We start from the raw sequence: 17,555 nt of genomic DNA on the forward strand, positions 1-17,555 counted from the left end.
AACTCCCGCAAGCATTTTTTGCTGAGCCCAGTTGGATTTGATCCTGGGTCTATCATTCGGTTTATTTTTCTAATTTGCATGAGAGATTTTCTGAAGTCCTTCACAGTGAAAATCTGAAATCTTTATTTCTTTAAAATTTTCCTGTGCTCATTGCTGAATCTGGCTGTTAAGGGGCCAAAAATTTGTACATTAATCAGTTGTTTTAGGGTTTCAAATTTTTCTGATCTAGGGTTTCAAATTTTTTGTTTTATGCAGTTTTCATTAGGGTTTTGATTTCTTGTACAGGGTTTTCATCAAGATCAGATTTTCAGAAGGAGATCAGGGCTGCCCGGATCATAGCACTCCTCTGTTTAGAATCGTGGCCATCTTTCACTGTTTTCTCCCCACCATTGCATGACGGCCTTCAGAAAATCAACTCAAATCCGCTGACCTGTGGACATAAATACGCAGCAACTTTTCAAAACCCTGATTTAGCATGACCATCGGCGTGCTGGATTAATTTCGCTAATTTACGTCCTTAGTACCATTGATCTGTACAGCATTAAAAGCTGTTGCGGTTTTGTATGAATTCATATTTGGTCACGACATTTCCTTCTTTCATTGGTGATGATTTTATCTTGCAGCATATGCATCTGCATAAGATTTGATTTATACAACCGATCTAAACTCTCTGCTGTCAAGGGTATCCATGGACAGGGTTCTTCAGTCCTCAGCGTGAATAAATTCCGGATTGATGGTGCGTTCGGAGTCAATAAGAAAGTCGTGTTCTTGTCACCGTTGAAAACCCCTGTCAGCAGCGAGAGAAGCGTGAGCTCTTTCCGCTGTTTGCTATCAAACTATCCAGATTTTTCCGCGCGATCGGTGTCTGCAAAAGATCGATTCAAAGCCGCCATCATATCAGGCAAAGTCCATGCAGGTCATCACGTCAGACCTGTCTCAGGAGTTAAGCGTTTAAATTGTGGGTGTCTTGCGTGGGAGTAGCAGTTCAGCGCATCATCGTGTAGCCATTTCACCTGGACATCTGAAATCGATCCATCGCCGCATGCTTTAAATCGTTCCCTGGTCGAAGGTTCATGCTTTCCGCGTTAAATTTTTCCTTTGACTCGGTCAGGTATCATCGTTTCAACGTTTTGGGTTTATGTATATATTTGTGTAGTTTTTGATTTACGTTTAGTTCAGGTTTAGTTAGGTTTAGATTTAAATTTTTTTATAGTTTTTTTTTTTTTTTATAGATTTTAATTTTATGTTTTAGTTTTAACTTTAATTAGATTAGATTTTAAAATTTTGTTTTATTTTGGTTTTAAAATAAAAAAAATAATAATAAAAAAAATATATATATATATATAGTAAAAAAGATTTTATTTAAAAAAAAAATTTAGGCTTAGGTTTATATTTTTGTATAGTTAATGCTTTAGATTTTAAATTTTTATTTTAGATTTTTTTCATTTAAAAAAAAAAAAAAAAAAAAAAAAAAAAAATTTAAAGGATTTTTAGGGTTTTAGTTTAGATTTAGTTTTAAAATTTCGTTTTCTTTTAAAATCTTGAAAAGTATAAAAATATTGTGGAAATTTTCTTTGTTAGATCCAGTGATTTTCGGGAATTATCATCTTTCATGCTGAGATCTAAAATTTTCAAGTCGAGATACGAATACGATATCTGGTGAATGATTTACGATCCTCGTGGTGGTTTAAAGCATTTATCTTTTTCAAAATTCTCAGTTGCTGGATATCGTTTTGGTCATTGTAATTTCGCTGATACCCTTTGATGACAAATGATTGCTGTTCACGGTTTATTTTTTCTATATCATCTAACAAGTAATCATTTTAACCACAATCTCTTAAGGCACTGGTCTGCTAAATTAATCAAATCCATCTAGTGTTTTTCATATCGTGTCTCGTGTCTCCCAACCAACTGGTCGACAGTTGGTCTCATCATCTCACAGGGTCTACCCCCCTTAGCCGCGGGAGACAGGCTTAAACGGAGGGATCGGGGATCAGGGTGACAACCCCCGGTCTGAGCGTTGTCGTGTCAATCTGCGCGACAACAATATATAATTGAAGTTGTTGTTCATTCGTATTCTCTGAAGTAGCTCAACAGTGTTCGGTGGTGGCTAAGAGCTTGGCCTCTGGTGGATTAAACTGCTTCCTTGTGTTATATATTTCTGATTCTCGCAAGTTTGATTGGTTTGATAATTTTCCTGTTTTCTGTGAGTTTATCTTATTCGCTAATTACCGCTTTCCTGTATTGAAGTAGTACATTTCCTTTACATGTTTTACAGCACTGTCATTTGATTCGATTTACGCTTATTCCATATTCAATTATTTAGATAGTAAATCGTATTGATTTAATCAATTGTAAGAGTTTGGTTATCGCTATTGAACTCTCAAATTGATATTATTTCCATTTGGATTGCTTTGTAGAGATTGAGTATGATTTAGATTGAATCAACTAAGAAGAGATGAGTTATTGCTACTGTGCTCTTGGCTGATGCTATTGTTAATTGAATTGCTTGTGTATGATTTCAACAAAGGTTTGAGTATTGAATCTTAGATGTCATATTTCCTTTAATGATTGCAATTTGAGTTTATTAAATGCATCTATTTACTCTTGTTTCAAAGGTCTATACTTCATTTTAAGAAACATTACTCTCTGGATTCATAGCATGCACATATTGTGTACACTCTTGAAATAAAAGGACTTGCCCAGGTTGATGATTAATGTGGGGGTAATTAGGAGTTTTAGAAGACACCTGTTATTAGCCAACAAACTGCAGGGTTATATAGATGCAGATTGGGCAGGGAGTGTTGAAGACAAAAAGAGTACCTTCAGAGTTTGATTCAGTCTGGGCTCCACTACGATTTCGTGGATGAGAAGGAAGTAGACATATGTCACATTTAGTACTATTGAGGCAGAATATATTGCAACTAGCTTGGCGAGTTGTGAACCAATGTGGCTTCAGAAGCTACTCATGGCACTGTTTTATCATGTGCTAGAGCTGACCGTGATATATTGCGATAGTCAGAGCTCTGTGAAGCTGACAGAGAATCCAGTGTTCCATGACAGGTTGAAGCACATCAAGATCAAGTACCACTTCATCCATGACATAGTGCAGAAGGGAGCAGTGAAGCTCCAGTATGTCTACTGATGAGAAGATTACTGGCATTCTTATAAAGCCTCTGTCTAGTGTGCAGTTTGTATAATTTAGGGACAAGCTTGGACTTGTTAAGAATACTTGTCTCATTGAGAGGGAGCATTGCTAAGATAACATCATGGGCTGACATTCTCCATATGTCATATATGAACAAAATGTTGATTTGGGGTAGCATCAGATGTACTCTAGCCACAAAAATTGGTGGAGAGGCTAAGGCCCATGAGATCTCTAATACCCAGAAAGGGTTTGGGTAGATTCTAAACAGTTTGGTAGATATTAAAATAATTAATATTTTTAATGGAGTCCCTAAGTCTAAACTTAGGGAAAATAAAATATTAATATGAATTAATATAAACCTGTGTTAGAATGATCCAAAAGTCATGGATCAAGCCAGATCTAATCTTAGCCATTGATTAGGGACTTCATCTCGGTCATTGATTTGTCAACGAGAAAAGTATAAGAGGAAGCTTGAGGGTCACTTGGAGAATACACCGAGTTGATCCAGATTTCGACTTTTTGGGGCAGGGTTTGTTGAGGAAGTCGAGAGAGTGATCAAAGTTGCAACTGAGGGGCAGGGAATACAGAAGCAGAGAGGCTGAGATAGCACCAAGAGGATCAGCATAGTAGCTGAGAGTGAGGGATGCAGAACCAGCCAAGGGTTCACGCAAAGTCAGCTAGGGCTCACGCAGAGGCAACCAAGAGCTGGGTAGTGCCTCAGAGGGCCAGAGGGCTGACGCAGTGCCTCCAGAGGCTGACGCATGCCAAGCCAGAGTGATGTTGGGCAAACACTGGGCTAGAAAGGGCTAACGCTGTCCCTAGAGGCTGACGCTGGGGTTTCATGGGGTAGATTGGAGCTGTGAAGCTGCCGGAGTGATTATCTGGGGTTTCAGCTAGAACATCTGTCTCCGACTGAGAGGTACTACTGCTGAGATTATTCTCTGTTGGGTGAGCTGGTTTTGGCACCTAGACTGTATTCAGAAACTGCATAATAATAAAACCCTTAGATAGTTGCACCAATTTTCCTGCATTGCGTTTTTCTGGGGACATTAGTCCAAAAATAATGGTGTCACTTGTGTGCTTGTTTTGTTTCCTTTAGTTGATGATCTGTAATGTGTTGAGCATGTACTTGTATTTATTTTTAGTATTTACATAGTAAATAATTTTTTAATTAATCAGAACAAGTAGGCAGAAATAAATTAGAAAGTACATGAAGGGTTTCTAACGGGTTAGACTTAGAAATTCCAACGAGGTATCAGAGCATGGTTGTAGATCACAGGAAAACTGAAGGCATCAGCCGAGTAGAGCATTTGCAGCAGATTCAGTTGTCTCGAGTGATAGATCTGATCCTTGTAGAAGGCGACAGAGGAAGGAGTGACGCAGAGGGATTGCGTCATCATTCTGGGCCAGAGAAGGGCAACGCAGAGGCTAAGGGAGGCAGAATCAAGCTCACGCAGAGGCCAGGAGGGCTGATGTAGTTGGCTGGGGAGCTGATTTGTCCGTGCCGGGATTGCACAGAGACAAGTGGTTCAATCCTTCAGTTGCTGGCGTATAAGAGGCTGTGGGTAAGTTGCAGAGTGAAGCTAGTGGGATATTGTAGTCAGAACAATACCTAATAGGGCAAGACTAAGGAGGAGGAAGTTGCTACTGAGGATTTCTAGCCAAGAAATCCAGATTAGTGGCGCAACTGCACTAAGGATCAGAGTGGGGACATCTCGACATTGGCAGAGGGGTTTCCAGGAGGGAAATCGAGGCTCAGAGGGAGTCACACCAAAAAATTCCAAGAGGGAAGTAGAGGAGCAACGAGATGGCAGTGAATGGGGTAAGAGACCAGGACAGACTAGACGGAGCCTCAAACTGTGTAGTCTGGAAGGCTAGAATCTTGTCCATTCTAGACAGGAATCGTGTCAAGCACTTTGCCTTGAGGACAATAGCGGTCCCAGTTGACTCAACTGATAACAACAAGTACGAGGATGCAATGGCGAGGGCTAAGAGCATCATCCTTGACGGGGTCAAGGACCATGTAGTACCACACATTGCCGAGAAGAATACGACAAATGAGATGTGGGAGGCCCTAAAGAAGTTGTATTAGCATACTTCCGTGCAGAGGAAGATGCTACTAGAAAATCAGCAGCAGTCATATCAAATGCAGAAGGGAGAACAGATCGACACCTTCCTCGGTCGATTGAAGGAGATCCAGGATTAGCTGACTGCCATAGGCGCCATGCCGGATCAAGAATTGATGGTGAGAACAACCTTGAACGCAGTCTCAAAAGACTGGGAGGTGTTTGTCCAAAGCATACTGGGCAGGGCGACCCTTCCAGATTGGGAGGAAATGTGGGCGGCTCTTCACCAAGAAGAGATCAGAAGGCTAAGCAAGGTGGGGAGCAGCGGCAAGGGGATCAGAATCAAGAAGGAGGAAGAAGAGGATGATGCCCTAGCATCTGAGGGAAAGCAGGAGAAAAAGAAGAAGGATCTCTCCAAGGTCAAATTCTTCGACTATGGGGAACTGGCTCACTATGTGAGCCAGTGTCCGAGAAAGAAGAGCAAAGGAGAGGCTTCCGATACCAAGGTTGCGCCAGCGAGGGCTAAGAAGGAAGTGGAGACAGACGATGATTGTGCCATGAGTGCACACACACCACTTGAGCGGAAATGGGGAGACATCGAGCTGTAGTCAGACGGACTACAGGTGATGAGGGGTAGGATCCTCGAGGTACCCAGCCTCTTGGATTATACCTTGCTATGGGAGCCTCGAAGAGGAGTAGCAGTACTGGCGGATGTGAATAGAGACGGATGCGGATGGAGCAACAGAGGGAGCTATAGTGCAAGATTTCCAGGACAACGTGAGGCAGCAGTGCGAGAAGCACAGGAGTGTTGCACCAGTGAAAGATGGCAAATATAGGAGTGCAACGATGCGAGATGCATGCAATAGTTGCAGCAGTGCAGAGGTCAGAGAGGGAGAACTTGTCAGCAACAGAGGGAGCTTCAGCACCATGGGTGTCTCTAGCCAGATCTAATCTTAGCCATTGATTAGGGACTTAATCTCGACCGTTGATTTGTCAATGAGAAAAGTATAAGAGGAGGCTTGAGGGTCACTTGGAGAATACACCAAGTTGATCAAGATTTCGACTTTCTGGGGCTAGGCTTGCTGAGGAAATCAAGAGAGTGATCAGAGTTGCAGCTGAGGGGAAGTGAATACAAAAGCAGAGAGATAGAGATAGCACCAAGAGGATCAGCACAGTAGTTGAGAGTGAGGGACGCAGAACCAACCAGGGGTGCACGCAAAGTCAGCCAGGGCTCACGCAGAGGCGGCCAAGAGCTATGCAGTGCCTCAGAGGGCCAGCGTGGGTGACACAGAGGGCCATAGGGCTGACATAGTGCCTCCAGAGTCTGACGCATGCCAAGCCAAAGTGACGTTGGGCAAATGCTGGGCCAGAAAGGGTTGATGTTGTCCCTAGAGGCTGACGCTGGGGTTTCGTGGGGCAGATTGGAGCTGTGAAGCTGCCAGAATGATTATCCGGGGTTTCAACCGAAACATCTGTCTCCTACTGAGAGGTACTACTGCCGAGGTTATTCTTTTTTGGGTGAGCTGGTTTTGGCACCCAGATTGTATTCAGAAACTGCATAATAATAAAACCCTCAGATAGCTGCACCGATTTTCCTGCATTGGGTTTTTCCAGGGACACTAGTCCAAAAATAACGGTGTCACTTGTATGCTTGTTTTGTTTCCTTCAGTTGTTGATTTGTAATGTGTTGAACATGTATTTGTATTTATTTTTAGTATTTACATGGTAAATAACTTGTTAATTAAACAGAACAAGTAGGCAGAAATAAATCAGAAAGTACATGAAGGGTTTCTAATGGGTTAGACTTAGAAATTCCAACACAGAATTAGGGAGAATGGTCTGGTAGAGGAAAATTTTCTCCCATGTCAAATATATTGACCAAACTTAGGAAGAATGGTCCTAGAGGCCCAAAATTAATCAGATAGAGTGTGACCTTTCTAGCATCAAGTTCATTAGCATTAGGCCCAGAATTACTCAGGTTGAGTGTAGCCTTTGGGAATTCACCATGTGTCAAGTACTGACCAGAGTACTGGTGAACCAAGAGTAGTTTACATATTATGTGACAAATAGACTAAAGTTATGGTGACTAGTCGATGCTAATGATGAGCCATGTGTTAGAGGTACTAACCAAAATTATGGCTGATCTACCATGTGTCAAGAGTATCAACCAAAATTATGGTGAGAGTGCACCATGTGTCAGTGGTACCGACCAAAATGATGGTATCATGTTGATGTTGATGGTTTGCCATGTGTCAAAGATGTTTGACTAGAATTATGGTAGCTAAATGACATTGATACTATTGATGATTTGTTATAATCTTAGAGAAATTTGTTGACATAAAGAACATCTGTCTAGTCATTATGAATACCTCCCTAGCTAAGAGGGAGTGTTGAATTTTGTAGCTATGGTTAGTCTTCATAATTTATATTTTAGCCCTTGTAATGTATAAAGAATTTGTAAAACATGTTCTTCATGTCATTTTGATTATTTAGCCCTTGAAAGAATTTATATAAGACATATTCTTCATGTTGGATTTAAAAGAGAAAATTTCAAAATTTGAATTTTGAATTTTTGGCTCCAAAATAGTCAAGTCAACCCTCCCTCAAGTCAAGTCAGCACAGTGAAGAGACACACCCATTCTGGACAAGTATATCACTATATAAAGGCATTTGACCTCCTCCACAAGGGCACCTTTCGAACTTACACAAGGAAGGTAAATATTGGGCATCAAAGCGAAGGACAAGAAGGAAAGGGAAGGACGAAAATAAAGACAAAGATCATATTTCTCTCTCTATCTAGCTTGCATCTCTCTCCTAGCTCACATATGTGTTTCTGGGCAACATATTCATGACAACATATTTTGGGCAGACTGGGAAGCCAAATTTATGGGTTTCTGGACAATTTCTAGGAGGCCGAATTTCGGCCTATGGAATATAAGATCAGTTTGAGTTGTAAAGCAGATTGGAGGCTTGGAGACCAGGCTTGACCATAATCTTTGTTGGTCAATTTGACCTCATAGTTGACTAGCAACATTAGATGTATCTCTCGTTGAACTGAAGAATTTCTCTAAGAAAAGGTTGTTGGGTTTTTCTCTCAAGTGGGTTTTCCCAGGGTAAATCTTGTGTTCTCTTGTGCATTATGATCTCTACCACCCTTATGGTTTTGTGGTTGAATTTCTGAAGTGTAATTTCTTAATGATAAACTGGAAATGTTAAAAGATCTATATCATTAGAAGAAATTATCAGTATTTTAGAAATATTGTACTTGTATCTGCACTTGAAAACTCAACACTTAGAGGATTTCGGCCTAGTGGAAAGTGTCTTGTATTCTTGTGGAGATGTGATCTATTGTGGACATTTTTCTTTTGGAGACTAGCTCTTCTTGTGGAGACATCATTTTGGGATAATAAAGGACTTCTTCATTCATTTTTTGTAAGTACTCTTTTTGTTGATAATCTTTGAATGGTTATTGCATGGAATGGTTGTTGTTAGGGTTTCTATGTGTTGGTTTTATTGAATATTTTTTAATGAAATCTTGGCAAAGTATTGCATGTATTAACCTAAAGAATGTATCACAATCCCTTGAATGATTCTTCATGACTCTATTCCCTCAAAAAGTGATAGCTAGGGTTTTTCTTTCCCTTACTCCTTACTGAGGTTTGATATTTCCATTAGTAGGTTTCCCTTAGACTCCATCATCTAATGAACAGGCACTGGCCATCCACATAGGTGATCACACCATAAAAAAACATCTTTTAACCTTTTCCTCTATCTCCCTCACGTTTTCGGCCCTTAAAGGCAAGCCTTTAGGCTAGGGTTGGGGTCGAATTCAACTAAGAGTGCATTAGCCTGTAGGAGTGTTCTACTCATGGTTTATGTCTCATTGCATCAAAATCCACCATTTTCCATGGTAAATTATGCCATTTTAAGGCTGAGGTCACAAGCCCTAGGTAATTTTTCCCTAGACTAAACCCTAACCTAGCACTAGGCTTCAACTTAGGGCTTACTGAAGACTTGTTGCTCCAATTATTGATCATACCCATTTTTAACAAGCCTTTTCTTGGGCTTATGTACCTTGGTAAGCCTTTGCCCTTGCTTATTCATTAAACCCTAGGTCATAAGTGCTCTAGGTAGGCTTCTTGGAGTGCACACTTTGTCTTGTCTTTGTTGGATTGAGCCTTGTCCTTAAGCTGAGTGCCATTCCTTGCCTATGCTTTGTGACCTCTAAGCCATAGAATTTGAATACCTATTAGGTGACCAGTATGGGGAGGCCTCCCTTGTAGTGAAAGTCCACTAAAGAGCAGGAGGTGGTGAGTTGTGGTGACAGTGGGCCACCACTTGATAGTGTTGTCCCTTGGTTTGGCTTGTGTTTTGAGTCCTCTCACAAGATCTGCTAGATTTTGAGGAAACATGATACAAATGCTCATATGCTAATATTTGATTAGATATATGGAAAATCTAGAAGACAAAGCACAGATGCCAAAATGAACCATTACGGATTTAGCTTCGGGCGAACCAAATCTGATTACAACTTTGATAAGAAAAGGAGCCTTTGAAGCTTAGGCTTCACAGTACTAAAAGAAAAATGGGCCAATCCAACTAGTTGAGTCCTTGATTTTAATTTGATGAATTTGAAGATTTGAAATATCACTAGGTTTGTAACAATGGACATGTTTGTGGTGATTTTCTTTGGAATTGAACTATGTATCAGCTTTGAAACCTAGTGTTTTGAGTGAACAACCAACACATTATTAGGGGAACCATTTAAGATATGTAAGATAGAAAAGAGTAAGTTCAAGGGTTGAAATATGCATACTCTAATTGATATGTTATTTAGAAGATGAAGTTGATAAATCTAGAGTTAGCTGTTTTCTTTTGAAGTAAACCTCTCTTTTAGTTTTTATTCTAGGGAACCCTGTTCGCTTGCTCCTTTCTTTTTTCCTCCATAATTTATTATGTTTGAGTGCTTCTAGAGTTAGGGCTTTCCCTATGCCTCTTAGTGGGAGGCCAGACCCACAAGTTGAAGTTCCAAAATAAGATCCAGGAATCACTCTTATGTCTCGAGACTTACAAGAAATATTTGAGATCACTTCTTATGTCTAGCTTGTTTACACCTAATAATAATACTCGCACAACCACATTAGTAAATGTGGTTGATATATGCCAATAGACGTCATTTTCCCCCTTTTAAAATTAATGACTCTGATCCACATGATACCATTTGCTATTTGATAATTTATATGGTAATTGCATAATTGTATTAGGTAAATGTGAAAAAGTAAACATGGATTTACACAATGCCATCTGTTATTTGATAATTTGCATGGTAATTTCATAATTGTATTAGGTAAATGTGTAAATATAAACATGGATTCAGATGTGCAAGGTAGTTAATATTTGATATGCCATCTGTTGATATAGAGGAGATGATGAGAATTGGCAAACACCTTTCATTTATGACCATAAGACAAAAGATTTGGATTAAAAAAAAGATTAATCTGTGAATGTTCACTAATGGGGACACCTATCAATATAAGTAATAATAATAATAATAATAATAAAATATTTCACAAGGAAACCACCTAATCTATAATGAGATTCTATGTCTTCTCAAAGGTTTGTCTGTTATATATGAAGACTAGTACTAAATTAAAAATTTAAGGAAACTGCAAGCCATGTTTCAGCCATCTCCTTCTTTTCTGATAACTCAGAACTGTCATATGAGAAATTTGACACCATTTCCATGTACTGGATAGTTAGAATTATTTCATCGTGTTGATTTCAACCTTTAAATCATCAATAAAGTCTTGGTATGAGATAGAGGTTTCTAGTGTTTGATGCAATGAGTCTAAAACAATCATTGATTATTTTTTCCAAAAGATGCATTCTCTTAGCATTAAATTTAGAGGTACTTAACTCATCTGATATTCACTAGTTAATGGTAAAACATGACTTGATATTAGGAAAAGATTATATTTTCATTGAGTAGTGGAATATGCTACTGTTTCATATATTTTCATTTCCCGGTTGAACCCTATGTCATAATGTTCGTCGAACTTTAACCTTGAGGTTCGAATTTTGGCGAACCTTCAAAAAATTTTGAGGTTCCGCAAACCTCACTGAACCTCATAGCCATTGACCAAGTTCATAAATCAAAACTCATAATTTCATGTTGCAACTCAAGCTTGCAATTTATCCTTGCAGTTTCCATGTCCGTGATAGCATTTTTTATGTTTACTGATTTTGATTTCTTACTATTTTATCCTATAATTCATTATATATATATATATATATAGACGAACCTAATGGCGAACCTCATTTGAACTTCATCAAAAAATTCGAACTCAACCGAACCTAATCATTGTCGAACCCGAACCATGTGACATTGGTTGAAACATCTTTTGAAATGTTCTACAGTTGAGATAACTTTCATTTCTTGATATTTTACATATCTATTGCTTTACATGGACCACAGAAAAGAACAATATAACGATTGGCAATAACTGCCCTATGGAATTGTTGATAAGGCTATCTAGAGATATAGACAGTGATGTTACACTTCTCAAGTCAAAAATCCTTCTTTCAGTTACCACCATAATAACAAATTTTTAAGATGCTCAACCCTGGAAGGCTTTGAATTAAAATAACTATCACCAAGGACATAATTACTTACATGACTAGCTAGCATATACAGTAGCAGATTATATGCTGCACCAGCCCAAGCTGTCTCTGTCACCACACCAGTTTCCTTGACAATTTGTGATGTCAGTGGGTAAATCATAAATAGTCTTGGGAGGTACTGAAATATCGTGATAAAGCACAGAACATTCTTTGCACTAGTTACTGTTGAACCATTTTGTGTGGGAAGAACCAACCATATTACAATCTGCAAACCAACATACATATTGTATAAATTATATGCATGAATGTCACAAGCTTGGAGTTGCAGAAACATTAGAAAACAAGAATATGAGAGCTAATTTGTCTGTGAATAGCCAACCATATTACGATTTGCATGCCAACATACATATTGTAAAATTATACACTTGAATGTTACAAGCTTACAGTTGGAGAAATATAGAAAGTAAGATTATGAGAGATAACTGCCATTGAAAAACAGCACTTAAACAACAAACGCTCCAGAGTAAGACAATTAGGTCTAGCGTTGCTATGTATGTAATTAACAGATAAGAAAATTAAGTTAAAATCAATAATTCAACCCTGATGAGGCGAGGACTGTTTTATTTAATAGACCTAGTAAAATGACAACTCCCTTCTGACTTGTACTGGATGATTTTCAACTCCAATTAAGAATATATTTCCTTTGCACATTTTTGGTCAGGCGTTTTGCTTTTCATTCACAAGGGAGATATTGAATTTAGGTATTTCTTTCAACCAATTTCCCAGATTAGATCAATATTACTTGTCGTTTTATAGAACCAAGAGTCAATTTTCAATTCATTAAATTAGACATGTTAATCTAGGCAGAAGAAACTAAAAAAGTAGACTCCTATAAAAAATAATGACGATAAACACTAAACATAGCATTTCATATAATACTTTCTTCTTCATCCAGACCTAACCGCATTAAGAGGAAAACGTTTGGCCATTAACAGATTAACTTATGGTTAATTGACCAACGTTGATTGAAACATTAAACTTGGAGAGAAATATAGGTTATCAAAATAACAAGACAACCATTAATAAAACTTATTTAACAAAGCGATAAAAGTAGACCGAAACTTTTTGAGATATACATAAAACTTGACCTAGTGGGGGCAAAACCATTCAATGAATGAATGAGAGATAACTTTTGACTAGTCTGTCAACTTGACCACCACTTACAGGCAGCACAGACTTATTTGTGGACTTCATGCCCACTTGAGGAGCAGGTATCACTTAGGATGTGACCAGTGTGGCCCTCCCAGGCTATGGTGAGTATGTGGGTGCGTATCAAGCACAGAGTTACAATTGATCCTTGAGATTAGCCAACTCAAATTAAAAAAGAATTAGGAATATACAACCACAAAATTTGGGGACACAATTTGTTGACTTCATGACCTCCCAAGCCATAGTGAGGATGAGTATGCCTAATAATCATGAATTTACGTTTGAGACCCTTGAACATCTCCAACTCAAAATAGAAAGGAATGAGAAAATTCAATCATAAAAGTTGGGGACACGAACTGCCTTTTTTAAATGAGATGAACTAAAGCATACAAGCAATAGGACAAAGCTAGCGGCTGAACTATAACATCATACTCACATACTAGGATATGGATTCTCTTCTCCGCATGGCTATAGGGGGCAGTGTATTTTAGATGGGATAGAAACCATCAAACTTACTGAAAGACACAGTCCAAATAGACTTAACCAAAACATGCTGTCAGTTTCCTGTAACATTGGTACCATATTACCTGTGGTAGAGGCAATGCTGCAATGACATTAACCCAGAAATTCTTCTTCAAATACCGGTGAGCAATCTTTGTCGGGTTTATTACAAGTTCGCCTCTTCCAAATACTCGAGAAGAGGGAGCAACGAAAGCTGTTCGAAACTGAATGAAAATATGAAATAAATAAAAAGCATCTGTCATTGACCGCAAAATAGTGACAATTTTTTCTAGGGGCCGCTCTGTCCTTATACAAGCTTCACTACTAACAACTGGTAAATAGAAAAAGAGAGGATCCACAAAAATGAAACTAAGCACGCCACTAAGAAAATTTTGTTCCATCGCTGAACAAATGAGCCTCTGGGGTCAAGTATCTTCTTGTTTAGTCTTTCATAATCTTCAGAGAAAACTCGAGATAAAACTTTAGGTTTCAAAGGTTTTTTGAAAATTCCCTGCCCTTGTGATTTTTCCTTGTGGCAACCAAAGCCGGATATACTCTTGGACTTCCAAATGAATTTAGATTTGGGTAGGATATCCTTGATATTCTCTCTGAAGACCCCTTCCAAGTCATTTTGAAACCTGAATAAGACAACAAACACAATTGACATCTCTATAAACATGATGAAAGATTCAATGAACTCATTTGACATGCAGAGTAATTTAGGCGAAATAAAACAAATGAAGTTCGGTGCTGAACAAAATAATTGACAGGCATATAAGAAATGATGCACACAAATAAAATAATTAACTTGATTTGTTCTGGAGATATTGAACCTTAATGCAGGCAAACTACTTAATTGACATTTAAAATATTTTGCATATTTGAGAGTCAAGAGTTGTCATTTTTTAGATATGTAGTTAACATTTCCACAAGCCATGATAAGTGTAAAGTTTAGCTTTAGATTTGCAAGAGCAAGCATGATTGGATGCCTATTAACACCTGAAGCATTTTTTTACGTTTTAAAATAGTAGGATATCAACATAATCACGGTGTAAGTAGGAGGTTCACAATTGGTAAACTGAACATTTTACCTTGATCCAAATCATAATCTACGTTACGTCTTTCTTTGGCGTCATCAACATGTTATAGTCATCTTCTAGATAGGAGGATTTGATGTAAGCAAATTTATGGATTGTCTCAGATGAAGAACAGGTAGCAAAACTTGGATCTTTTCTTATTCTCCTTTTTCTGAGGCATATTAGGGTCTTATTTTTCATATCCCTATTGCCAATGGGGTATTGGTACACTAGTGAGATTGACGGAATGTCAGGCCATCCACCAGGTTCAATTCTCGCTGTGGTCTGCCGACTCTGCCCTATCCATATATTATGAATTTCAAAGGGATGAAGTTGGGTGCAGTCCCAGTGGTTTTGGTTGAATACCTATCCCTCATACTTGTCACCTAAGATGAACTCTGCCCTTTGTGGTGCATTCCCTTGGGGTATGCTTCTTGAAGCACTTTCAAAATGGATGATATTTCTCTGTAATTCCATGATCTTCTAACCTTTCAATAGATTCATGAATAGAAGCTGGGCAATTAGCATCAGAGAGGCAGAACCGCCACAGAAGGTAGAGAAGGATCGTTCCAGAGTCTCAACAGAATAAGGGGATTCATAAGGGAGTATGAAGAGTCAGCCTCGAACAGAGGGAGAGAATCTAGAATACCTCCCCAGCATGTCGTTAGAAAAGACTATCCAATCCCAACAAGGGATATTTAGTCAAACACAAGGGTAGAGAAATGTGCAGCTTGTCACAAGCATTCATTGTTGCTCAGTTCGCTGTGATTTTATTCAAATCAATGGGAAGTTTGAGTTGAGTCACACAAATGACAGTGAGCAGGTTGCTAATAGAAAATGCCTTTAACTTTGGTAACTGACTGTTCTACACGTCTAAGTGTTATGCTTTTAATTGTGCCTGTGTTATGTTATTACGTCATGGTGAGAATCTGGGTGCCTAATCAACATAGAGTTTGCTGTGCCACTTGAAATCATGAAAGGTCATGTCAAATTGTCAACTGCTTCCACTAAACAAGAATATGTGTTTCAGAAGATTTCATAGAAAGAAACAACATGATAAATATCCCTATATCTACAAGAACTGATTGATTTTAAACTCAATGCAGTGTGAAAGCACTTATGTGGAAAAGCGGATTCAAATTCCTAACCATCTGCAAACTCTACATTTCATGATTGAATTTTCGAGAGCAATGCAATGCAGCCACTAGAAGAACATCACCTGGCAACATTGTAGTTGTGGGTGGCCATGTGTAGATAAGTAAAGCATAGATTTCCAAAAGATCAATTTAACCAGGCATCTTTAAATCCATCCAAAGATATCAGATTTAACATCTGTTTGATCTTGATGGCATTTGTTAAACAGTATCTGAAATTCAGCATGTCATGTACTCCGAAATCTATGTTAGTTTGAAGATAAAGCCATCAACAGAGTTCAGGACGCCCAGTGCTGTATCAAAATCTGTCAAATGGCTTTTATACAATTTATAGGTCTTTCTAAATGTTAACATGAATCTGCTAATATTTTTGTTAAAAATGATTCTCTCGAGAAACAATCATCACGCGGAATCTAATTTTCAAAATCTGTCAAATGGTTTTTATACTATTTAGAGGTCTTTCGAAATGTTAACATGAATCTGCTAATATTTTTGTTAAAAATTATTCTCTCGATAAACAATCATCACGTGCAATCTAATTTTAATGCAGGAGTTGTCTATAATGCGATTTTTTGGAGATTCGGGTGACGGAATCCGGTGGAAGAAATTGAGGTTAAATTTTGATTTGTTGCAGTTAAAATGGTTTTTTAACTGCATATTTGGATTCAGCACCCTGAAAAACCCCTGGAACGCTTTCATTGTGCAGAAACTAGCTATCAAACTTGCGATTTCAATAAATTCTTGCCGGATTTCGACCGGAAAAACCCGCTGGAAAGGCTTTCAAAAAGTTAACAGCAAGACACACATTGGCAGAAAAAAAATGGGCAGCCTGGAATTTGCAGGAGCAGCCTGGTGAAGTACTATTTGATTTAACAACCCGTAAACAACAAGGTCACGTGGGAGGGGCCTTGGGTTTGTGTGTATACAGTCAAAACAATCCCACATTATTAGGATCTGGTTAATGATAGGGACTATGATTTGTCTTAACTCTGAACTGAGTGCTTGATCATTAAAAAAAAGCATATGGGGATTTGAGTTGCCGAACTCGACAGACATGTAAGGATATTAAAATATAGTCATCATCTCCATCTTTCATGCCAGCCCCATTTAATGCCACATGCAATCTCTTTGTCTGGACTTGTACATAAAAAGGTGCATCGGTATTTATGTTTTGTGAAACCCGACTGTTGAGGCGTCTTCTTCGATTAAGGCAACTTTGATCCAATGGATTAATCAAATTCATTAAGAATTGGTCCAATAGTATAACATCATCAATTAACGTGTATGTAGGGGAAGAAGCATCGCCAACTATGAGCATTGTTAGTTGGAGCGGATCGCCAACGACGTTTCGGACAGAAAAACGGACTTAATTGGCCAAACCATTGTTCTTACATTGTGACTAAGTATTAACAAAAGTACAAGATGGCTCCTTACTAAGATCCACCGAGAGTGGGTGGGTACGATAGATAAGATTGGGTGGGTACGATAGATAGATTGATTGAATCGCCCACCAGAAGAAGAAATTTTAACGTCTACCATGTTAAAGATAATTTATGGGACACCTTGTCTTGGTATTTGATTTCTGCATTCCACTCTTTTTCTATGCAAAGTGACAATGAATGCTTTCAATTTCTCAATAGTCTTGTTCCTGAAAATTATCCCAAGAGCTACGTGTCAGAGTATTTACATAATTGTCCTTATTGTCTTTGAAGACCTCATATTCTAAAATGAAATGCTTTTCTGTTTCCACTTTTCTAGCAGTGTAAAAAATATGCACCAT

General features: G+C 38.4%; 1 protein-coding gene and 1 long non-coding RNA gene across 2 annotated transcripts in view; one reads left to right on the top strand and one right to left on the bottom strand.

Moving 5' to 3' along the window:
- The window catches only part of LOC149192539 (protein CNGC15b-like), a 277,440-nt gene extending 261,252 nt beyond the window's left edge, over window positions 1-16,188 (bottom strand). The window contains 4 exon segments of the mRNA XM_089404641.1: window positions 11,888-12,100; window positions 13,632-13,909; window positions 13,912-14,183; window positions 15,841-16,188. Coding sequence (XP_089260767.1) covers window positions 11,888-12,100; window positions 13,632-13,909; window positions 13,912-14,183; window positions 15,841-15,869 — 792 coding nt within the window. The 5' untranslated portion in view covers window positions 15,870-16,188.
- Window positions 1-17,142, top strand: part of LOC149192541 (uncharacterized) — a 131,935-nt gene extending 114,793 nt beyond the window's left edge. Inside the window, exons 2-3 of the long non-coding RNA XR_016254360.1 lie at window positions 16,326-16,387; window positions 16,482-17,142. This is a non-coding gene — a long non-coding RNA (uncharacterized LOC149192541). The remainder of the gene's footprint in view (window positions 1-16,325; window positions 16,388-16,481) is intronic.
- The last annotated feature ends 413 nt before the right edge of the window (window positions 17,143-17,555 follow it).

This window comes from Pinus tabuliformis, chromosome 2_2 (assembly GCF_031772625.1).
Source record: "Pinus tabuliformis cultivar Carrire ecotype Pingquan chromosome 2_2, CPIR1, whole genome shotgun sequence".
In the NCBI taxonomy this organism is placed as follows: Eukaryota; Viridiplantae; Streptophyta; class Pinopsida; order Pinales; family Pinaceae; genus Pinus; species Pinus tabuliformis.